This window comes from Chlorocebus sabaeus, chromosome 20 (assembly GCF_047675955.1).
Source record: "Chlorocebus sabaeus isolate Y175 chromosome 20, mChlSab1.0.hap1, whole genome shotgun sequence".
Classification (NCBI taxonomy): Eukaryota; Metazoa; Chordata; class Mammalia; order Primates; family Cercopithecidae; genus Chlorocebus; species Chlorocebus sabaeus.
In genome coordinates, this window is record NC_132923.1 from 122,152,093 (window position 1) to 122,176,658 (window position 24,566).

General features: G+C 51.3%; 1 protein-coding gene across 2 annotated transcripts in view; it reads right to left on the bottom strand.

Annotated features, from left to right (window-relative positions):
• KAZN (kazrin, periplakin interacting protein) overlaps window positions 1-24,566 on the bottom strand; it is a 515,581-nt gene that overhangs the window by 83,050 nt on the left and 407,965 nt on the right. For both annotated transcript variants that reach the window (XM_007980471.3, XM_037985377.2), the window contains exon 3: window positions 906-1,042. In XM_007980471.3, the coding sequence (XP_007978662.3) occupies window positions 906-1,042 (137 nt within the window). The remainder of the gene's footprint in view (window positions 1-905; window positions 1,043-24,566) is intronic.

Here is a 24,566-nt window from a genome sequence, read left to right on the forward strand (position 1 = left end):
CCTCCACCTCCTGGGTTCCAGTGATTCCGTGCCTCAGCCTCCTGAGTAGCTAGGACTATAGGCATGCACCACAATGTCCAGTTAATTTTTGTATTTTTTAGTAGAGATGGGCTTTTGGCCAGGCTGGTCTCGAATTCTTGTCCTCAAGCATTCCACCCACCTGGGTCTCCCAAAGTGCTGGGATTACAGGCATGAGCCACCGTGCCTGGCCAGGGGACTGACCCTTTTTAAAGTTTTGCTGTCCTCTTTGACATGTCATACCACAGATACCAGAGAGATACATGGTGAAACAAATTCCTCAGTTATCTGACCCATAAACTCCTATTCACCCCACAGAGCCCGGTGCATATGTCACTTCCTCCGTGAAGCCTTCCAAGACTCCCTCCCTAAAGGCAGAACTTCCTGCTATCTCACTGGGGCTCCCCAGCTCTCTCTTCACACTTTTTTTACGGTGTTAGTAAATGTTAGCTATGCGTCTTATTGATGATGCTTCCTACGTGCCAGGCACCAGGTTGAGTGCTCAGCATTCATCATCTCATCGAATCCTTACTGTAGCTTTGAAAGGTCCACCACAATCACCATTCTGCAGAGATGAAACTGAGGCTCTGAGAGGTCAAGGGAGATGCACAAGGGCACACACACGAGGAGCCAGGATCTGAACCCTCCAGACTCCTGAGTTCATGCTGTCCTGTTTGCCCAGGAGACATAGAGAGCCCCCTCCGGGGGCTGTGCCGGTTTTATCTCGGTGCCTAGGCCTAGCTGGACACATCAAAGGCCTCCCTATCTGTGTTTGGGGATTCAAGAGGCAGACCCTGTGAAGGTGGCCAGCCAGCAGTGGGGGTGGGAGCTGGTGTGTTGGGAGGGGAGGGGAGGGCAGGGCAGGACAGGGCAGGGCGGCGGCTGACCTTGCGGTGCTGCTCATAGTTGCGGATGAAGTCTCGGAGCTGCTCCTCGCGGCTCTCCAGTGTGGCATACAGCTGCTGCATCTGGCTCACCAGGTCTGTCTTCTCGCCCTTTAAGCGCTTCCGGTCAGCTTTCATGGCTGGGGATAAAGGAGAGAGTTAGTTCCCAAGACCCCAGCTGTCCCCTCCAGATGCCTGAGTGCTGAGAAGTGGCATCACCACTGTCACCTTTGTAACAGGTGAGAAAACAGGGCTCAGAAAGACGAAGTGTCCCTCCCATGTGCCCCTGCCTCTTGGTGACATTCCCAGGATTCCAAGCCAGGCTCACCTGTGTCGAGAGCCCCGATTCTCATATCTCAGCTGTGTCGATCTGACCAGGGAGCAAGTCCTTGTTGAAACTGCTTTCCTAGCCCTGAGCTGGCTGAGTGTTCAATAACAAAGAACTGAGTCCTGGTGGGCTCCAGAGGCCCATGGTTCAGGAAGCGGACAGGGCCTCAGTTCCCTGTCAAAAGGAACCCCAGGGCCACCCTAAGCCCACCGGAACCACTCAATCCAGCCCAACAGCCCCTCCTGCCTCATTTCTTCCGTGGGGAGAAGTATTACGTTAAAAACACACATCAAGACATGTACCAAAAGTGTAGAGCAACAAAAGCAAATACAGATAAATCGGACTTCATCCAAATTAAAAACGTTTGTGTCTCAAAGGATATCATAGTAAAGGACAACCCATAGAAGGGGAGAAAATATTTGCAAATCCTGTATCTGATAAGGGGCTTCTATCTGAAATATACAAGTCTATCTTGCAACTCAATAATAAAAAGACCAGGAAACCATTTAAAAAATGGGCAGGTCAGGTGCGGTGGCTCATGCCTGTAATCCCAGCACTTTGGAAGGCCGAGGCGGGTAGATAACTTGAGATAAGGAGCTCAAGACCAGCCTGGCCAACATGGTGAAACCCCCTCTCTACTAAAAATACCAAAAATTAGCCAGATGTGGTGGTGTGTGCCTGTAATCCCAGTTATTTGGGAGGCTGAGGCAGGAGAACTGCTTGAACCTAGGAGGTAGAGGTTGCAGTGAGCTGAGATTGCACCACTGCACTCCAGCCTGGATGACAGAGCAAGACTCTGTCATAAACAAACAAACAAACGAAATGCGCAAAGGATCTGAACAGACACTTCTCCAAGAAATGGCCAATAGGCACATGAAAAAACTCTCAATATCAATTGTCATCAGGAAAATGCAAATCAAAACCACAATGAAATACCACTTCACACTCACTAGAATAGCTAAAAATAGAAAACAGACAATAGCAAGGGTTGACAGGATGTGGAGAAACTGGAATCCTCAGGCACTGCTGGCGGGAATGTGAAATGGTGCAGCTGCTTTTGGAAAAGTCTGATAGCTCCTCCAAAGATTAAACATCAACTTACCATACGACCCTGCGATTCTACTTCTAGGCGTACATCCAAGAGCTATGAAAACATATGTCTACATGAAAACTTAAATGCAAATGTTTATAGCATTATTCATCAGAGCCAAAAAGGTGAAAATAACTCGAAAGTCCACCAATGGATAAATAAATAAGCAAAATGAGATATATCCACACAATGGAATATTACTTAATAATAAATAAAAACAAGGAGGGCCATTGCTCAGTATCCAAGGGGATTGGTTCCTGGACTCTCTGTGGACACCAAAATCCACAGATGCTCAAGTCCTTTATATAAAATGGCATAGTATTTGCACACAACCTACACAATCCCCTCATATACTTTAAATTATCTCTAGATCACTTACAATACCTAGTAAAATATAAATGCCATATGAATAGTTGTTACACTGTATTGTTTTGGAAATAATGACAAGAAAGAAATCTGTACATGTTCAGTATAGATACAACCATTCATTTTCTTTTCCTGAGTTTTTTTTTTCTTTTCCTTTTTTTTTTTTAGACGGAGTCTTGCTCTGTCACCCAGGCTGGGATACAGTGCTGCGATCTCGGCTCACTGCAATTTCCGCCTCCTGGGTTCAAGTGATTCTCCTGCCTCAGCCTCCCGAATAGCTGGGATTACAGGTGCCCACCACCACGCCAGGCAAATTTCTGTAATTTTGGTAGAGATGGGTTTTATCATGTTGGCCAGGCTGGTCTCGAACTCCTGACCTCAAGTCATCTGCCTGCCTCAGCTTCCCAAGAGTACAGGCATGAGCCACAGTGCCTGCTCCCTGAGTATTTCTGATCCATGGTTCATTGAATCCATAGATGTGAAACCTATAGCTAAAGACGCCAACTGTACTGATATTTGCAACAACATGGATGAACCTTGAATACATGCTAAGTGAAAAAGGCCAGTCACTAAACGCCATATATTTGTGATTCAGTTTATATGAAATGTCCACAATGGGGAAATCTATAGAGACAGAAAGAAGGTAAGCTGGAGTGCAGCGGTGAGATCTTGCCTCACTGCCTCAGGCCAGGTGTGGGGGTAGATCGGGGATGGAGGGGTGGTAGCTAAGAGTATGGGATTTTTTTTTGAGGTGGTAAAAATGTTCTCACATTGGTTGTTGGGGTGGATACAAAACTGTGAACAATAAAAACCACTGAATTGGACACTTAAAATGGATCAGTTGTATGGTATGTGAATTACAGGTCGATAAAGCTATTAAAAAAGCAAAACAAAATAAGGCTGGGTGCCTTGGCTCCTGCTCACAATCTCAGCACCTTGGGATCCGTCAGGAGGATCACTCGAGCCCAGGAGTTCGAGACTAGCCTGGGCAACATGGTGAGACCTCATCTTTACAAAAAGTAATAATTAAAAAAATCAGCTGATTGTGGTGGTGCATGCCTGTGGTCCCAGCTACTTGGGAGGCTGGGAGGCTGAGGTGGGAGGATTGCTTGAGCACAGGAGGTCAAGGCTGCAGTGAGTCATGTTCATGCCACTGCACCCCAGCCTGGGCGACAAGAGCAAGATCCAGTCTCTAAAACCAAACCAAAGCAAACCAACAAAACAAAACACACCCTGAGTAGCCGCCTGCAAGCAGCATGACATCCGCCCCTCCAGACTCTCTTTCCCTACAGCGCTGGCTCCTTGGTGCATAGAACAGACTCAGGGCAGCCTCTGACTATAAGGGTGGGCTCCACGGCCTTTGCCCAGACCCCTAGCACTCCGTCCTTCTCCTGGAGAGAATACCAAGGAGGAGTTTCTGAGGCTAACCCCTCTCCACAGGCTCTTTGTGTCTGGAATCGTGGAGGTGGTGGTGGGGGTTGGGGAGGCAAAGCAACTCTTTGGCTCTGGAAACTTCCAGCCTGACAAGGCCAGAGTGGTTACGTTATTTGTTTAAAATCACACAGCCATGTCTGACCCCAAAGTCGACATTCGACCCTATGTTCTGCCGCCTCCACAGTGAAGCTCCCAAAACCTGGAGGGTCCCCAGCCCCAAGGCTAGCTGAGGGCAGAATACAGGATGGCAATGACTGTGCCATCCTGACTGTGCCATCCCATCTTGTCCTGAATGTCCAATCCTGCAAACAGCCTGTGTACATGAGAGACCTGGGGACACCAGGTATGGCCTAAGGACTGAGGACTCTGAGCTCCTGGCCCAGTGTCCAACATAAGCTCCCCAGGTGGGAGGCGGGTCAGCTGGGCCATGTCACCATGAGCAGAGTCATGGGGAGGAGGTCCACGCAGTGGGGACCCCAGGTCTCAGGCAGCTCTTTCAATTCCAGCTTTGAGCTTCCAGGCTCCTGTAGCTGGGTCTGTCCTCTCCCAGCTGGCTTGGCTGAGCAGCGGCTTAGGTCACCAGGGCCGGAATTCCAGGCCTGCTGGTCCGGAACCTTAAAGGGCCAGGACGGTGGAGTCCATGGAGAGAGGACTCTTCTGTTTTACTACTGCCAGGCAGGGGGTGGGCCCTGCAGGCCTCAGGCAGTGGGTGGGAGGCCCTGGCACAGCTAGGCTAGTTTTGTGCCCTGCCCTCTAACGTGGTGTGACCACATTGCTGGTGAATCTCACATTAAGAAAACCCAACATCTACAGATGTATGACCGGGCGCAGTGGCTCAGGCCTGTAATCCCAGCACTTTGAGAGGTGAGCAGAACACTCGAGATCAGGAGTTCGAGACCAGCCTGGCCAACATGTGAAACCCTGCCTCTACTAAAAATACAAAAATTAGCCGGGCATGGTGGCGTGAGGCTGTAGTCTCAGCTGCTCCAGAGGCTGAGGCATAAGAATTGCTTGAACTCTGGAGGTGGAGGTTGCAGTGAGCCGAGATTGCACCACTGTACTCCCACCTGGGAGACAGAGTGAGACTCTGTCTCAAAAAATAAAGTAAGACATAAAAATCAAAATCAAAATAAAGATGCAACGCGGTCAGAAGGCTCCTTAAGGAAGAGCCGGGCCCCGCTGTCGCTGATGAATGGGAAATTTCCATTTGCACATGCGCACGGGATCCTGGCCGCCCTCCTAGGAGAGGCAGGTGCATGGGTGAGTATTTTTATCATCCCATCTCACAGAGGGGGAAACAAAGACCACACGGCCGGTTAATGGCACAGCTGGGGTTGAACGGGTGCCTGACTCAGTTTCCGGCTGTTTCATGCTGGCGGGCTGGAGAGTAGCGGGGGAGCACTGCCAAGCTTGGGGAGTGGCTCCTGGAGGGCAGGGGCGCCGACCCCAGCCATGCTATCACTGTGGCTTCCTGGGAGCCTCACTGGGCCCTCCTGCCCCAGTGGAAAGAGGCTGCTACTGAGCAGGTCGCATGGGCTCCCTGGGGGATTTACACCACCGCCCTCTGGTTGGCAGGGAAATCATGCCTCTGCCTTCTGGTTGGAAATGAATGCCCCCCAGCCCCCTAGGCTCTGCACTGCCTCCTACATTATCCTCATCTCCATGAGAACCAAACTCCAGACTCTGCTCTTGGCAGTTGGAGACCTTGGGAGGGGACCCCCCAGGCCCCCCACGTGGCATTCCCAGGCCTTTCCTCTCACAAATGGCCTTTGAGAGGGTGAAGTGCAGCCTCTGGCAGCCTCTCTGGGCCTCCCTGCTGCTCCATCCGTGTTATCATTTATCCGGCAGTCCAGGGGGTGTGTGTACGTGTGCCTGGCTCTGTGTGTGCAACATGTGGGCCGCCTCCATGGTGGGGCAGGGGCTATGCCTCCTGCATCTAACCTGGGGCTCTCTGAGAGCAAGAGCTGGGCCTGTGCCTTTAGATTATTCACTTCTGCCTAAGAGGGGACCCGCAGCTCTCCCCAAACTGTTTCATTAAGCACCTACTATATGCCAGACTTGCTGCTGTGAAGACAGGGGTGAGTCAGACATGGTTCCTGCCTTGTGGGAGGCTGACGCTCTCACAGAGGAGACGAACTCACACCTACAGCTGGCACTGGCACCATCCACCCTCCACCTCACCATGATGCTCCAATTCTGTTTGGCGGGGAATGTGTCCACCTCAAACGTTCAATTTCGAAAGCTCCTCTGCAGCTGCCAGCGGGACGTGCCACACTTCTGGCCGTTAAGATGCACACAGATACCCACTGGGAAATATAGTTTTCTTTATAAGCCCTTTTTTGAGCACAAGGATGGAAGACATGAGCTAAGAATGGGGAGGAGAAAAAAAAACAGAAGGGACCAGGGTCCCTGATGGTACCACCCAGCCAGGATGCCTTACAGCAGGAGGATAACAAACCCCAATGTTTTGCGGTTTATTGTTACATGCAGCCCAGCACATTCCTAACAGACACACCAGGGCAGGCCGTGAGACGTGCTGCCACCCTCTCCCATGAGGCTTCACTTCATGGTTCCTTTCCACGGGCGCTCCTTGCTCTGCCCAACTCTGGGCTGGACTCTGCCAGGCTAAAGACCAAGACAACACAAAAACTGAATCCTTAGGAATGAATGTCAGGTAAAGAACAACTAAAAATAACACAAAGGTGCCACAAGTTGTGTCGTGTACACAAGGAGGCGACATCCAGTTTGCACATGGCAGGTGCTGCAACTCTACACAAACAATGAGGCCGGTGGAGAGGACCCCCAAGAAATAATTTAAAATCTACACACAGCTATGAAAATGATGCAATGGAACTCTTCCTGTTTGTTTGTTTTTTTGAGATGGAGTCTCGCCTTGTCTCCCAGGCTGGAGTGCAGTGGTGCGAACTTGGCTCACTGCAAGCTCCGCCTCTCAGGTTCATGCCATTCTCCTGCCTCAGCCTCCCCAGTAGCTGGGACCATACCCGGCTAATTTTTTTGTAGTTTTAGTAGAGACGGGGGTTTCACCGTGTTAGCCAGGATGGTCTCGATCTCCTGACCTCGTGATCTGCCTGCTTTGGCCTCCCAAAGTGCTGGGATTACAGGCGTGAGCCACCGCACCTGGCTGGAACTCTTCCTTTCTTCCTCATAGCTCTGCTTTTTTCTCTCTTTCAAAACCCGTTCTGATGTTCCCCAAATGCTCCTAACACAAGATGAGCTGCCAGCCTGCAAGGCACAGCTGTGTTTCTCTGGGACTGGCCTCCTGACTCAGCCCCTAGCTCTCCAGCGCTCTGCGTGACTTCCTAGTCATCTGGCTTCACCCACGCGGGTCCTATTCCAGCAGCCAAGCCACTGGAACCACTGCCATGGTGACTGGTGATGTCATGCCCAGCAGGCCCTGCAGGATCATGGAATGAGACGAGCCCGCTCCTGGGAATGTGGGGACGCTGAGGGTGGGAGGGAGGGTGTGTGGGGAGGGACCTATTTTTCCAACTCAGAGGTGGCCACATGCATGCCTGAGACTAGGGTGTAACCAGGGGCCCAGCTGTGGCCCCACGATGGTGGTACGTCTCTGGGCTGGGCCCTGCCAGACGAAAGACCGAGAAAACACGAAAGCCGAGTCTTTAGGAATGAATGCCCAGTGGAGAACAACTAAAAACAACACAAAGGAGCCTCTGGGCTCTGTCATGTACACAATGAGGTGACATTCAGTTTGTCCTCAAGCTCCCACCACAGACCTTTCTTCCTTCTCTGCCTTTGGATGCCACAGCCCCTAACCCAGATGTGGACATGGAGGAGCGACTCCATCTCAAACTAAACAAACCACCACTGTGGGCCCAATCCTGGATGTCCCAAGGTCAGGAGCCCTTGTAAAAATTTCCAACCTGGGTGTACCCTGGACAAACGTGGGCTCAGAGATGAGGAGGGAGGAATAGGTCCACGTCAGACGATCCCAGCTGCTGCCAGCAGGGGCCCCCCTTTCTTTTCCATGCAATGTTCCTGACTCGTGGAACCTTCAGGAACTACATTCTGTGAAATGAGGGGTGGGCAAGTTAGGGCCAGAAAGCCTGGCAAACCAATCTGTGGGACTTGAACCTCTAATAAACACCCATCAGAATGTAAGGCTCTTGGAGTTCTTCCAGCTCAGCTTCCCTTCTCAGATGGTGAAACTGAGGCCCAGAGAAGGAGCAAGAATGCCCAATGCACAGTCAGCTGAGGTCTCCTGACTCTTAGGTCAAGGCAGCTGAGTTAGAAGCACTGGCTTGGGGCTGGGCGCGGTGGCTCACGCATGTAATCTCAGCACTTTGGGAGGCCGAGGCGGGCGGATCACGAGGTCAGGAGATCGAGACTATCCTAGCTACCATGGTGAAACCCCGTCTCTACTAAAAATACAAAAAATTAGCTGGGCGTGGTGGCGGGCGCCTGTAGTCCCAGCTACTCATGAGGCTGAGACTGGAGAATGGCATGAACCTGGGAGGCGGAGCTTGCAGTGAGCCAAGATCGCTCCACTGCACTCCAGCCTGGGTGAGAGAGCGAGACTCCATCTCAAAAAAAAAAAAAAAAAAAAGCACTGGCTTGGGAATCTGCCTAAGTTTGATTAAGCCTCAGTTTCCTCATCTGTAGACGGCAGCTGACAGTCAACCCTTAATATTGTGTGGCATTGGTTCCAGGAGCTCCCCCAAATACCAAAATCCACAGATGCTCAAGTCTCCAATAAAACATAGTATTTGCAAATTACGTACACACATCCTCCCGTGTACTGTAAATCATCTCTAAATTACCTATAACACTTTATACGATGTAGATGCTATGTAAGTAGTTGTTACACTGTGTTGTTTAGAAAGAATGACAAGAAAAATGTCTTGCGCATATTCAGTACAGGCACAAAGATCCATTTTTTTTTTCCCAAATTATTTTCGATCTGTGGTTGGTTGAATTCATGGATGTGGAACCCATAGATCCAGAGGACCGATGACTGTATAATCATTTCTGCCCCATAGGGACAAGCTGTCTGGTCTTGAATGACTCTGAGGTGCTGACCTTGAGCATTTTGGAGGACGAGAACCTCAGAAAGACACAGTTTCAGAGTCGGGGGCAGGGCCCCAGGTTCTGGTGCTGCTTTTTTCCCTCCCTCAAAGCCTGTTTTCCCTCAGCATAATGAAGGTGCTGGATTCTGTGAGCTTCCATTTAGCTTCTGAAATCCCAAGAGACCTCACCTTTGTCACTTGCTCCTTAGTAGCTGGGGGCCTGAGACCCCACACGCAACTTTTCTGAGCTTCCCTATCCCCAGCTGTTAAGCTGTGCATGATCGTCTCTACCTGGCAAGGCTCCATGTGACAGGACCCAGGGCAGACCTCGGCTGCATACAGCAGGTGCTCAGTAAGTGTTAGCCTCTCTTCCTGTCTTCCGGCTTCCCATGGCTCCCAAGCCTGAGCTCAGGCTCTAGGAGGTCCCAGAAAATACAGGCTGACTTGAGCAATAGGCAGGTTTCCAAGTAAAGAGCCAAGGGGGAAGAGACCCAGGTCAGGGAGAAGGAAAGGGCCAGTCGAGGGCAGCAAGTTCAGGGCCACTGATTTATGGTCCTGGGATGGGTGGCCACCGGTTTATTTGGTCTTTTCCTGTTTCAAAGATGAGTAAGGTGAATTCGGAAAAGGTTAAAGTTTAACCTACTTTATAAAGGCTAATCGGGTTCTTGTCACATCAGGTGGTGCTCAGGTCTGGAATTCCTGACCTCAAGTGATCCGCTGGCCTTGGCCTTCCAAAGTGCTGGGATACAGGCACCCAGTCTGCTCCTCACGACGTTAATTTCCTTTATCTTCTCACCATGAGGCGAAGTGGGTTGACCGGCTCGCACAGCCAACAAGTGGCTGACCTGGAACTTGACCCCAGAACTTTGACGCTCAGGCTCATGATCCTTCCAGATGCCCCATAGAACCTCTCTCCAAGTGCGCTCTGGAAAGTTAGTCAGCATGACTTTTCCAACCTCCTGCCTGGGGCAAGGCAAGTATCTGGAATAGCTTCTTGTTTTCCAGTAACACGCCAGGGCAGACATGACAAATCAACTAGGCTCCCTAGGAAGCTGGGTTGATTAGGGATGTCTGCCATGGCATGGGAGGGAAACAGGGCAGATTTGCTAGCTCTGCCCCTGACAGGGAGGCAGATGCCAATAGTGCCTGATCGGGGCTGGCATGCTTGAGAACTACCCTGGTCAGTGCTGTGCCAATTATCAGCATACTCCATGGAGCCAAGGGCAACTCTACTTAACCAAAAGAGTTGAGAACCAATTTTCTCAACTGGTAGAAAATGAGTCTATTCACACCAGTGAGATAGTGGCAAATGAACTCCAAACAGCAAGGTTAAGGGTGAAAGAGCAGATTTTATTTCCCTCAACTGGGCCAAAGGTAAGTGAAGGATTAATGAATTTACTTATTTTTATGTTATTTTACTTATTTTTACTTTATTTTTTACTTATTTTTACTTATTTTTTACTTATTTTACTTATTTTTACTTTATTTTCATGTCCACTCCCAACCTGTGATATAAGTTCCTGGAGGGCAGGGACCTCGTCCATCCCGTTCACTGCTGTATCCTCCACAACTACAGCAGTGCCTGGCACATAGTAAGTGCTCAGGAAATAGTGACTTTCAAATGAATGACTGAATGAGGTGGACAGCCCCAGGGACAGTAGGATCCTGTGCCATGAGGGCAGAGGACATCTTGTTTTTCTTTGCCTGTCTCCTCTTGCCCTCCCTGGGAGGGACAGGCCATGCTAACTACCCTGTGCCTCCTGACAGAACCCTGAGCATCAGTCCTGGTGATTTTGGAGCTGGCCACGGCATGGCTGAAGTTCTTACTAGCTGCCTTGGCTTTGGTGAACTGTGTCCACATCCCAGCCAAGAATGAGAAGACTCAAGTGGACCAAAGTTTCTGCTAATTCAGAGTGCTCAAATTTTAAGGCACCCAGGGCTGGGGAAAGATCCCAGGCATTGTGCTTCCCACAGAGGTGAGACCCCAGGTCCAGGAGCGCGAGGGTCACTTCTCCTAGCAGGCTCTCCCGCTATTAGCCTGGCTGCTGCTGTGCCTTCCCTTCAACTGGAAACCGAGGCCTCCCTTTGGCACAAGAGGCTCCTCGGACTATCTGAGTTCTTTGCACTTGGCATGCGCCCTCTATTGAATTTTTCTCAGCATCATTGGAACATGCGATTCTCTCTCACATCTTTCACAGAAAACCTTCATTTGATCCCATGTCCCTCTCCAGCTCTCATTCCATTTCCCTTCTTCGTTTTGGAACAAAAATGTTCAAAAGGATTGACCACATCACCATCTCCATTTCCCTTCCACCATCCTCTCTGGGACCAGCTCTGGCTTTTCCATGCCGGTCACCAACAACCTCTGAGTGTGAACCCACATTCTCCATCCGATGAGCTCTGCCTTCAGCAGGTGACGCAGGCGATGGCAAGTCTTCGCTTGGCCTCCAGGGCCCGTGTTCCTGGTTTCCTCTCATTTCTGCCTGCTCTGTTTTGGACTCTGTTCCCTTCTGACCTCTGGGCACTGATGGCTTCAGTCCAACCACAGACACCCGCCTGGACCTCATCCCTGAACTCCAGACCCAGAGCCTAGAGCATCCACACCTCTGCTTGAACCTCTAAAAGCAACTCAAACCTAACACGTCCAAGACAGTCCCTGACCAGTCCCCAAGAGCCTGCTCTTCTCAGTCCTCTCAAACTCAGTACACAGTGGCCTTAGCCTTCCTGTTGCTTTGGCCTCAAACTCTGGAATCTTCCTTAACCACCTCCCCACACACTTTTCTCATACTCCACCTCCAATTAATCAGCTGACCACGCCAGCTCTACCTTCAACATGGTACCAGGACCTGGCCCCTTTTTACCACTCCTCAGTCACCACCCTGCTCACCCACCTGGGCTGTGTCACCACCCCCACCCCCATATCTGGGTCACACAGTAGCCTCCTAACTGGTTTTCTAACCCTTCAGTGGACATCAACCCTGCCATGGAGTGGTCCTCTTAAAAAGGCAGCTCAGACCATGTCACTTCTCTGCTTCTCTCCCACAACTCCTGTCCCCCTCGAGGGGGAGCACAAAGTCCTTCCTATGGTCTACACGGGCCCCCCCAAGATCTGTCGCCAGGTCCTGTACCCATCCTCCCCCAGCTCACATTCCGGAGCAGGTGCCCTGGCCTCCTGGCTGTCCATGCACTGACCTCCTTCCTCAGGACCTCTGCATGAGCTGTTTCCTCTGCCTGAAAGGCCCTCCTTCCTTCCCCCTCCTACCCACGTGTCTCACTTCCTCCCACCTCCTCTTTATTCAAACATGCCTTTCTCAGCAGCCTCTTCCCTGGACACCCTTCTCTGTTCTTTGTTCTCCTTTGAACTGACCACCAACTTAACACTGTGTATTCTGTGCTTATTGTGGGAAATGGTCACTGAAGCAAGTGCCTCTTCCTTTCCCCTGAAGCCTCTCCTACCCTATAACCTGCTGAGAATTCAATGCAGCTTGTTCCTGGATTTCTAAGCCCACAGCTCATGTCAAGTGTGATCATGGCCCTGCCCATCCACTACCTGGCCCTGCAGGAATCCGCACCAGCAGCCTGGAAACCCGACTGCCAGCTCAGGACCTACCCACCCCCAACACTAGCCTAGAGGCCACCTGCAGGCAGGGCCTTGGCCTTGGCTATTTCCAGAAGCCGTCATTCAGCTCAGCACAGCCTCTGGCAGGTAAAGGAAAGGGCTAACAGGTAACCCAGGGGCTTAAGCAGGCTGTCAGAGGCTCAGTGCTCACCATTTCCAAATACCCTAATCTGCCCCTTCCCTGGTTTTCCAGCTGAGGGACCCAGGACCATCCAGGTAGAACCCGCAGCTGTGTACAGAGCCCACCAGGGATCATGAGTCAGACAGGTACATGAGTGGGGACCTAGAACACCCACCCCACCTAGATGGGGCAGCTGTTCTGCGACTGACCGAATGGGGCCCAGTCATGCCAGGCCTCCCACATTTTCAAGAAAATTCCCAACTCCAGATGACGGCTACTTTCCATGCCTTAAACTTAGTCTCCCAGTGTTTCCACATTGGCAACTGTTCACAGGCCCAGCCATGTCTGTGGGCTCGGCTGGGTGCTGACTGCTGACCTGCGTGAGTGTCCGCGGAAGAGGGAGCAGGAGGGATTTGGGCCCATCTACGGCTACTCTGCAGACAGAGGCCCGGACTCTCAGCCTGGCCCTACCATTCGCTTGCTGTGACCTTGGGTAAGGGCCCTTTGCCTCACGTGCCAAATGGGGATAATAGTACTGAATAATGCGTATTGAATGAGAGCAAAAGCTCCCCAACCACAAAGCTCCAGTTAACCACGCAGAGGGACTGCCTAACAGCCAGAGAGTCTCAGGCTAGACTGGGCAGACTCTTGAGAAGGAAGCAGCACCCTGGGGTAGGGGGGTGGGGAGGGGTGGGGTTCTGAGCGGAGCTGCAAGACCACTGGATAGACTCTGTTTGGAGCTGGGGCAGGGAGGTGATGGGAGGCAGGGGGTGCACGGCCCATCCTGGCCACCTGGAGAGCCTCTGCCTCAGGCATAGATGCTGATATGGTCTGGCTGTGTCCCTACCCAAATCTCATCTTGAATTGTAGCTCCCATAATTCCCACGTGTTGTGGGAGGGACATGGCAGGAGATAATTGAATCCTGGGGGCAATTTCCCCCATACTGTTCTCATAGTAGTGAATAAGTCTCAAGAGATTGATGGTTTTCCTTTGGCTCTCATTCTCTCTCTTGCTGCCACCATGTAAGACGTGCCTTTTGCCTTCCGCCATGATTATGAGGCCTCCCCAGCCTCTTTTTCTTTGTAAATGTCCTAGTCTCAGGTATGTCTTTATCAGCAGCATGAAAACGAACTCATACAGATGCCAGGAGCCAGGGCTTCCAATGGGCAAGGGCTGGAAAGGGCTAGGCTAGTCCCGGGGAGGGGACCAAAACCTGCAGACAGAGTGTCTGTCATAAGAGGGACTGCAGGGAGCCACGGGGGCCCTCTGCAGGCTTCAGGGTGCTAACTGCACATGGAGCACACTGTCCCTGCCACCACCCCGGCTTAGGCCTGCCCCTGGAATTGCTCAGAGGTCACCTGGAAGCCAGGAGGGCGGAGGGCTCCGGGAAGCAGGCCCCCACTGCCTGCTCCTCCCCGAGGGAGACAGGAGGCCAAGGTATACCAGCAGGAGGGAAATGGGAGGGGTCGGGACTGGGACGGGATGGCGTTTGTTTTCCAGCCTCTGAGGGGGAGTCCAGGAAATGTCCTCCTTCCTCCTAATCACCGCTAAAAATAGTGGCAGGGAATGGGCCCGGAACACGGACATTCCCTAGGTTGGAGCGGGAGGGGGAAATGGAGATTTCTGGAAATGCAACATCAGCCTCAGGCCCCATGCCTCACACAACGAGGGCTATTTTTAAAGGATTGTGTGGGTGTGTGAGGTCGTTTGCAGGCAAGATAATGGCCTGGGCTCGGTCCTGAGAAAGGAGGAAGAGGCAGCATGGGGCAGGGAATGGCCAGTGGACAGGGAGGCAGGACACTGGGGTGCAAACCAGCATGCTGTGTGGCTTTGGGAACTCAGGCACCCTCTCTGGGCTTTGGTGCTCTACTCAAGACTGTCCATCAGGAAGCTGTCCTGGGTGCCTAGTGATATGGGGACTGGTCTCACCCCCGCCGTGCAACAGAGACACAGCAGGGCTGTTAAAGGCTGATGCAGGCAGCAGCCTCTGCCCAGAAAAGTTTACAAGAGAGGAGAGGGGCCGCAGAGAGCAGAGCTCACGAGTGAGAACCTGGAGCCAGACAATCTGGGTTCAAATCCAGCTCTGCCACTCCCTAGAGTGATGTGGGGGGAGCTGGGGCAAGTCACATCATGCCAGCGTTTCTGCCATCTGTCCTACCTGGGTATCTGTCTGAAAGGCCTGCATCTGTACATTCACCTGCACGAAAAAGTTCACAGTGGCACTATTTGTAAAAGCTCCAAACTAGAAACTCCCCAGGCACCCTCGATCAGGAGAAAGGCTGCACCCACTGTGATCCCTTCACTCGGTGGATGGCTCAACCCGGTGAGAATGAATGAACGATGGCCACACATGACGCAGAAGAGCCACACGGACCGAATGTCGCGCTTCGGTCCAGACACAGATGAGTATATACTGACACAGATGAGTATATACTGACACAGATGAGTATATACTGTCGCGCTTCGGTCCAGACACAGATGAGTATATACTGACACAGATGAGTATATACTGTCGCGCTTCGGTCCAGACACAGATGAGTATATACTGTAAACAGTGCTAAGAAGAGACGATGCAAGAGGGGCAGAATTAATCTCCGTGGCTAGAAGTCAGCGAGAGGCTACCTTTGGAGGGGGATAGTGGCAAGAAGGGCGCACAGGAGGGCTTCTGGGAAGCGAATGAGGTCCTATTCTTGATCTGGGTGCTGGTCACACAGTATGTTCAGTTTGTAAAAATTCTCCAAGATATAAACTTGAGATTCATGTATTATATGAGTACTATGTGATCCTTTAATTAAAAGCTTCTAGAAACAGCATCCACCTCATAGCACTGGTTTTAGAAATGCAATGCCCTCGGAACAGTGCCTAGTGTGCGGGGAATGCGGTAACCCAGCTTGTATCACCTGGAGGGCTGTGGGTCCCCGTGACGTCAGTAGACACCCGCCTGGGGTAGCAGTGAGGCAGGGCAGCTCCAGGTGTGGGCAAGGTGGGCACTGTCCCTACTCTGAGTCCCCAGGGCCCCTGGGGCTGGGGAAAGAAGATGGGCTGTGGGGTTGGTCCTGGGTTCAAGTCCAGCTCAGTCCTGCATGGGCCATGACAACACTGTCCGTGTGTGACTGTGGTTAGTTAAGGGGGAGGACGTTCGTGGAGGTGCCAGGCAGTGCTTGGCATCATGAAAGGCGGGGGCTTCCCCAGCACATTAGTGCTGGGGAATGACAACGGCGATGAGAACCAATGATACTAATCAAGAAAGTAACAGCTGCAGTTAGCGTTTATTAAGTGATTCCTGTGGGGTGGGTATTATTCTACACCTTGTACGTTTTCATTCAAATTTTCCTCAAAGCAATCTTGAGAGGTAATGCCATCATTCTCCCCAGTTTACAAGTGAAGAAACTGGCCGGGCTTGGTGGCTCACACTTGTAATCCCAGCACTTTGGGAGGTCGAGGCAGGTGGATCATTTGAGGTCAGGAGCTCGAGACCAGCCTGGCCAACATGGCGAAACCCTGTCTCTACTAAAAATACAAAAATTAGCCAGACGTGGTGGTGGGCGCTTGTAATCCCAGATACTACGGAGGCTGAGGCACAAGAATTGCTTGAACCTGGGGTGCACAGGTTGCAGTGAGCCGAGACTGCACCACTGCACTCCAGCCTGGGCGACAGATCAAGACTCTGTCTCAAAAAAACAAACAAATGAATAAACAAAAAACCAAATGAAGAAACTGAGGAAGGGTAGATTACACTGACCCAGCTAGTAAGAGGCAGAGCCAGGTTCAGGCTGGGTGGGTCTGGTTTTGAGCCCCCTGTTCTTAATCATATGTAGGTAGGCAGTCCCTGGTGCAGCAAGGCTGGGGCAGACGCTGGACCTGGGCATGGAATGGCAGTGCAGTGGGCAGCAGTGGAGCCTGGTGGTCCCACCCTGCAAGGCCTTTCATCGCCCTGGAGGCCACAGGCTCCAGTTGTCCCTGGAAGGTGTGGAGGCACATGCCAGGTCCCCTCACGGACCCAGTACGGCTGCTGGGATAAGATGAGTCTCAGTCCAGCTGGGACTCACAGCAGGTCACTAAGGATTCAGGTCCTGCTCAACCTCCCACCCGCCATGTGCCTTGAGGACACCCAGCAACTTCTCAGAGCCTCAGTGTTTAACTCTGTGAAATGGGCACAATAACAACCCAGCAACCTCATAGGTGGAAACGATATCTGAAGACGAGCTTTAGAATCCACAGAGATTTCAAAGGTGTGAAGACAGCTGTTAATGGGAGGGGAGGGCAGCTGCTGGGGGGCTGCGGCTGCCTGCGCCAGTCCAGGTGGGTAAGTCTGTCTACTGCTGGCATTCAATCTCAACCAGACACCGTGGCCCAGGATCCCAGCCACGATCTCAGACTCCCTTTTCAGTCACAAAACACTGTGAGCATTGCTTGTCTGACTTCTGAGAGACCCCCACAACTGCTTCCTAATTTAGTAGAGGAAGAAAGGAGTGTTTTTTTTTTTTTTTTTTTTGAGATGGAGTCTTGCTCATCTCCCAGGCTGGAGTGCAGTGGTGCGATCTCGGCTCACTGCAAGCTCCGCCTCCCGGGTTCACGCCATTCTCCTGCCTCAGCCTCCCGAGTAGCTGGGACTACAGGCGCCCGCCACCGCGCCCGGCTAATTTTTTGTATTTTTTTTTTTTTTTTTTTTTTTTTTGAGGCGGAGTCTCACTCTGTGGCCCAGGCTGGAGTGCAGTGGCCAGATCTCAGCTCACTGCAAGCTCCGCCTCCCGGATTTACGCCATTCTCCTGCCTCAGCCTCCCGAGTAGCCAGGACTACAGGCGCCCGCCACCTCGCCCGGCTAGTCTTTTGTATTTTTTAGTAGAGACGGGGTTTCACTGTGTTAGCCAGGATGGTCTCGATCTCCTGACCTCGTGATCCGCCCGTCTCGGCCTCCCAAAGTGCTGGGATTACAGGCTTGAGCCACCGCGCCCGGCCAATTTTTTGTATTTTTAGCAGAGACGGGGTTTCACCGTGTTAGCCAGGATGGTCTCCATCTCCTGACCTTGTGATCCGCCCGCCTCGGCCTCCCAAAGTGCTGGGATTACAGGCGTGAGCCACCGCGCCTGGCCGAGCGTTTTTTGTTTTTTTGTTTGTTTTTTTTTTTAAAATCAACTCCCTAAAGCCTCTGCAGCAATAATTATTATTTTCAATTTTTGTGATCCTGTCTTTGATTTTCCCCTCTTCCACAGGACCCCATGACGGCTGCAGACAGAGGCGTGGCAGCAACAACAACAAAAAAATCACAGAGAACAATTTTCTTGTCTTCTCCCGCTGACAGTGGCTGCTTCTATGGTGTAATCAGAAAGTGAGAGACCCTGTCTACCACCAACCCCCAGCCAGGGCCCTGGAGCCACCTGACGCCATCCCTTTAATTGGTGGGGTGCGCGGGTTTTATGGCAAGACTGGAAATCTACTGTAATTAAGACATCTATAAAATATTTAGACCACCATTCCCAGATATATTAATGATTATACATTTAAATGTTAATGAGTATAATTAGATGAGAGATTAGCCAAGCTTGTCACTAAATAGACATTCAGGACTGATAAACTATCTCATAGTAAAATTATACATGTGAGCAGACATATACCCTTTAGACTTCTCAGATAGACTTTGATTTGTCTTATTGAAAACAGGCTGAAAGGGTGGCCCAGAAAAGTGGAGGGGGAGAAAAGGGAGTCTACAGGCTGGGGAGGACAGGGAGGTCAGAGGGGAGAACTCTAAAGACCCCATAGGGTTCTTGGAAATGGGAAATATCAATAAGTTAGTGTATGTGAAAATTTGCACACCTCCATGAATGGAGAACTCACCACTCCTAGGAGTAGCCAGTTTTGGCTCTAATGATCACATTCCAGAGGCAGGCTTATGAGAATGGTTTATAGGGGTGACATGGGGGTATCCCTCAGAATTCTAAGGCTTTTTTTTTTTTTTTTTTTTGAGATGGAGTTTTGCTCTTGTTGCCCAGGCTGGAGTGCAATGGCGCAATCTCAGCTGACTGCAACCTCCGCCTCCCAGGTTCAAGTGATTTTCCTGCCTCAGCCTCCTGTGTAGCTGGGATTACAGGTGCCCGCCACCATGCCCGGCTACTTTTCGTATTTTTAGTAGAGACGGGATTTCACCATGTTAGCCAGGCTGGTCTCGAACTCCTGACTTCAGGTGATCTGTCCTCGACCTCCCAAAGTGCTGGGATTACAGGCATGAACCACTGTGCCCGGCCAGAATTCTAAGGCTTTAAATTTGGTCATACAAAACTAAGACCACAGTATCTGCAAAAGTATCTGCCAGGCAACCTGTCATCTCCTAGGTCAAGAACAAGATAAATAGGACTTAGCCACAGCCTTATTAATAGAAGGGTTTATGTTTATTCAACAAAAACTTGCTCAGGCACTGAGCTGCAGCTGGGGAGTCTGGGTAAATAAGACAGATAAGGTTTTTTTTTTTTTTGAGACTGAGTCTCGCTCTCTCGCGCAAGCTGGAGTGCAGAAGTGCAATCTCGGCTCACTGTAACCTCTGCCCCCCAGGCAAGCGATTTTCGTGCCTCGGCCTCCCAATTAGCTGGGATTACAGTGTGAGCCACCACACCCGGCTAATTTTTTTTATAGAGATGGGGCTTCACCATATTGGCCAGGCTGGTCTCGAACTCCTGACCTCAAGTCGTCTGCCCACCTCGGCTTCCCAAAGTGCTGGAATTAAAGGCATGAGCCACCATGCCTGGCCAGACAGATGAGATCTTTATTTCCATGGATACTGTGTCAGAGCAAGGAAGACAGAGAAGCACATGACACATGTTTAATTATTATTTAAATGTAATTATTTAAATACACACTGAGGTCAGCGCTGAGAAGCAAACAAACAGGGAATCCTGGGCCGCAGGTGGCGTGGTCTGCAAAGACCTCTGTGAGGCCTGAAGGATGGAGAAGCTGCCATACGTGTCAAGAGAGGAAGAACGTTCCGGCAGAGGGAAGGGCAAGCACGAAGGCCCTGAGACAGCGAAGAGCTCGGTATTTTCTAGAAGTGAAGGCCAGGGAGGGGCCTTGTGCAGAGGAGCCTGAGTTTCCCAGCAAGGAAGTGGGAAGCCAGTTGTGTCAGTTTCCCGTGGCTACCATAACACACTGACATAATCTGAGGGCTTAAAACAAATGCATTCTCAAGGCTGGGTGCGGTGGCTCATGCTTGTAATCCCAGCTCTTTGGGAGGCTGAGGTGGGTGGATCACCTGAGGTCGGGAGGTTGAGATCAGTCTAGCCAACATGGTGAAACTCAGTCTGTACTAAAAATACAAAATTGAGCCAGGCGTGGTGGCATGCGCCTGTAATCCCAGCTTCTCCGGAGGCTGAGACAGGAGAATCATTTGAAACTGGGAGGCGGAGGTTTCAGTGAGCTGAGATTGTGTCATTGCACTCCAGTCTGGGCAACAAGAGTGAAACTCCATCTCAGAAAAAAAAGAAAGAAAGAAGGAAAAAAAAAGTCTTCTCTGGTAGTTCCAGAGGCCAGAAGCTCAAAATCAAGGTGTGGTGGAGCCACATCCCCTTCAAAGTCTCCTCCAGCTTCCAGTTTCACCGCAGTCCCTGGTGTCCATTAGCATGTAGATATGTCACCCTAACCTCAGTCCCTGTCTTCTCATCACCTTCTCCCCTCAGTGCTCCTCTCTTCTCTTCTCTTCCAAGGGCACGTGTCCCAGGATGATCTCATCTTGAGATCCTCACCTTAACACCATCAGCCAAGACTGTTTGTAAATGAGGCCATGTGCACAGGTTCTGGGTAGAGGTACCTACCCAGGGACCACCGTTCAACCCCGCATAGCAGTGACGGGGTTAAGTGGGGGCGCCCTGCCCTCCGATCACTGTGGCTGCCTTGCGGAGATTGGATTGGGGACTTGGGGACAGGTGGATGCAGGGAGGCCGGTCAGGGTTTTGCTGCTGCTCAGGAAGCAGGACAGTGGCTTAGAGTGGGACAGCAGCAGCAAAGACGAGGCAATGGGTCCAACGGAGGCTGAAGGGGGGGACTGTGCTCACCAGAAGGGATGGTGGTCACCAGGAAACCCCTAAAATATAGAAGGACCTGTGGAGCAGACCCAGAAAGGGGTGACCAGCCTGACTCAGGCCCTAGACCTGCCCATGCTGACGTTTGTCCTTAGCAGGTCCCCCTGGAGGAGGGAGGGAAGCCCCAAATCCCTGTAGCTCAACCGTGCCAGCTGCCACAGAGGCCACTTCAGGCCCACTCTTCACCCGAGAGACAGCTCCGGTCACACAGAGCATCAGGCAACCGGCAGTGAGCTTTGGTTTTCAACAAAGTTTAAAAACATCAGTTTTTATGCCAGGACCGGTGGCTCACACCTATAATCCCAACATTTTGGAAGGCCGAGGAGGGAGTGAAACTCCATCTCTACTAAAAATACAAAAATTAGCCAGGCGTGGTGGCAGGCGCCTGTCATCCCAGCTACCCAGGAGGCTGAGGCAGGAGAACTGCTTGAACCCAGGAGGCGGAGGTTGCAGTGATCTGAGATCGCGCCACTGCACTCCAGCCTGGCAACGGAGTGAGACTCCATCATTCATAAATAAATAAATAAATAAATAAATAAATAAATAAATAAATAAATCCATCAGTTTTTCAAGTTCTTATAAACTTGAAAAAAGCAGTCTTTAGTTCATACTGAGTGTCAGAAGTGTTCTAAAACTTTATATATTATGAATCCTCTGAAGGAGGTGCTATAATTATTAACTACTATGATTCCCATTTTATAGAGGGGACAATTGAGGCACAGAGAGGTGAAGTCATGCAGCCAAGGTCCCACAGTAGAGAAGTGCCAACCTCCAGAGGCTTATTTCTTATGACCCGAGAAAACAGCTGGGCCAGTGCCAGGCAGGGTGAGGGCAGGGAAGTCAGCCCCACAAGCCGAGTGCCTGACCATCCCTGTAGAATAGCAGATGGCCTCAGCCCCACAAGCTGACTGCCTGACCATCCCTGCAGAATAGCAGATGGCCTCAGCCCCACAAGCTGACTGCCTGACCATCCCTGTAGAATCGCCTGCAGCTTTCAGCTAACTGCCCTTCCTTCGCTCTAAGCAAGAGGTATGTGCCAAGATTCTTCCCGGGAGGAAGGCTTTCTGGACAGTGACAGATGGCAGAGCTCCATGGGTGCCAGCAGATGCTCTCCCACACAAGAAGCCCGGAGCAGGGTTCTAGGGCTCTCTTCCAACGTGCTGGAAATGCCGTGCCACGAGAGGCTCATCCAACAGCGCTTCAAGGGTTAATCCGGGGACTACTAGGTCTGGAGAGGGTCTGGCACTGAAGAAGGCGATAGAATGATACAAAAAACCAACAGCAGCAGCAATGATAACCATGCCCAGGCCCTGCTGTGGAGCACTGTGTTTGAGAAAACATTTCGCAATCTTTCCGCAAGGTGGGCAGGGTGGGAACCTACGGGCTCACTTCATAGATGCAGAAACTGAGGCTCAGAAAGTAACAGTCAGTTCCTCACAAATGAATCAGAGGTCCAAATCCCAGATTTCTGATTCTTAGACAAACCCTCCCTGCCTCCCAGAATCCTGCAGGTGTGGATGGCTTTGGGGGCACTTGGGCAGGGGTGGCCTGAAGGATTCGAGACTCATTCAGAAGGACCAAGGGCAGAATTTCAGCCCTTTTCTTGGACCAGAGAGCAAACTCGGTTCTTAGTTTCTGCCCAGCCTAAGACAAAACCTTCCTCTGGGATGAGCTCCAGTTCCGTGAGGCTCTCGGCCATGGTTCACTTAACCATCCTTCCTCTGTAAATGAATTTCTGAACTGCAGAGCAATGATTTCTTTAGCAGGTCATAGCACCTGTGCACTTCCTACCCACTCTGCCTGAAATGCCCCTGCCCCACCTCACCCCAGTCCCATGCACGTGGCTCACTCTGCTGCCTCCTTCAGGTCCTCATTCACCTGATCAGGTTCTCGGAGCAGCTGTACTGTTCTCCCATCTCCCCTCCCCTTTTCTTTTTTTTTTGAGATGGAGTCTCACTCTGTCGCCCAGGTTGGAGTGCAGTGGCGTGATCTCACCTCACTGCAACCTCTGCCTCCCAGGCTCAAGTGATTCTCCCGCCTCAGTCTCTGAGTAGCTGGAGCTACAGGCACCTGCCACCAGGCCCAGCTAACTCTTACATTTTTTTTAGTAGAGACAGGGTTTCACCATGTTGGCCAGGCTGGTCTTGAACTCCTAACCTCAAGTGATCGAGCCCTAACCTCAAGTGATCAGCCTCCCAAAGTGCTGGGATTACAGGCGTGAGCCACCGCATCCGGCCCTGTTCCCCCATCTCTAAAACTGTCATGTTGCCAGATCCTCCAGCACTATTTTCCTTCCATACTTAATTTTTTTCTAATGCTCTTTTTTCATCTGATATCATCTGTTTTGCATTACCTGTTTACTATCTAGCTTCCCCTTCCCCCACTCGAATGTAAATGAAACAGGGGTGAGGAGTTTGCTTCCTGCTATTTTGTTTCCTGCTATTCCCACAGCGCTGAAATGAGGGTCTGGCATACAGAAGGTGCTCAATAAATATTTGCGGAAGCACTGAAAGTGACCACAGTGGAGGCGTGTACAGGTGCAGAGGCCAGAAGGCAGGAGTCTACGGGAGGGAGGCCCTATTGCAAATCCACGGACACCTGCGGAAACCTGGCGTGTCTGGGGAGCCACACTCAATTCAGCACTGCCTGAGCTTAGCTAAACTGAAGGTCGGGAAGAACTGTTCCCAGCCGGGAAGCTGGCTGAGCCTCTGGGTACACGCTAGGACCACGTCTGGTGCCTGGGGTTGAGATGGAGTGAGCTTGACTCTTCCCATTCTTTCCTTTTCTTTTTTTTGAGACAGAGCCTCTTTCTGTTGCCCAGGCTGTAGTTAAGAGGCGTGATCTAAACTCGTTGCAACCTCTGCCTCCCCAGTTCAAGTGAGTCTCACATCTCTGCCTCCTGAGTAGCTGGGACTACAGGCATGCACCACCATGCCCAGCTAATTTTTGCATTTTTAGTAGAGACAGGGTTTCGCCATGTTGCCCAGGTTGGTCTCAAACTCCTGGCCTGAAGTGATCCGCCTGCTTTGGCCTCCTAAAGTGCTGGGATTACAGGCATGAGCAACCACGCCTGGCCGTGTTCCCATTATTTTCCGTGCAGAGGTTTTCAAAAGGATCTACGTTCTGTGTGTGTCTTCTTATCTCCTTGATTCCTACGCTGTGCCCTGCATTGAGGGCCTGGAAGAAACTGGGGTCGTCTAGCCTTAGGGCAAAAAGCCAGGGAGGCTTTTCCTGCCTCCAGGTGTGGGGCGTTCTATCAACCCAGCGGTGGGGCAAACCCCCCAACCTTGCTCACAATGGGCGATCTGGGCTTAACTGGGTCTTTTAGGACAACTTTTCTAACACTGAGGTCTGCAATGTGTGGATTGGTCCCAGAGGTCCCCACGGGAGGCAGCAGAAGTTTCTTCTAGGAGGCCTCTTTCTCTACCAGCAGGAAACTGGAGCAGGTGGGAAGAATAGCTTTCTGTACCTGGCCACCTAGGTTCAAGTCCTGGCTCCCCTACTCACTAGCTGGGTGACTTTGGGAGAATGTCTTAACTTCTCTGGGCCTCTGTTTCCTCATTTGCAAAATGAGGAATGGTAGCAGCTCCTAC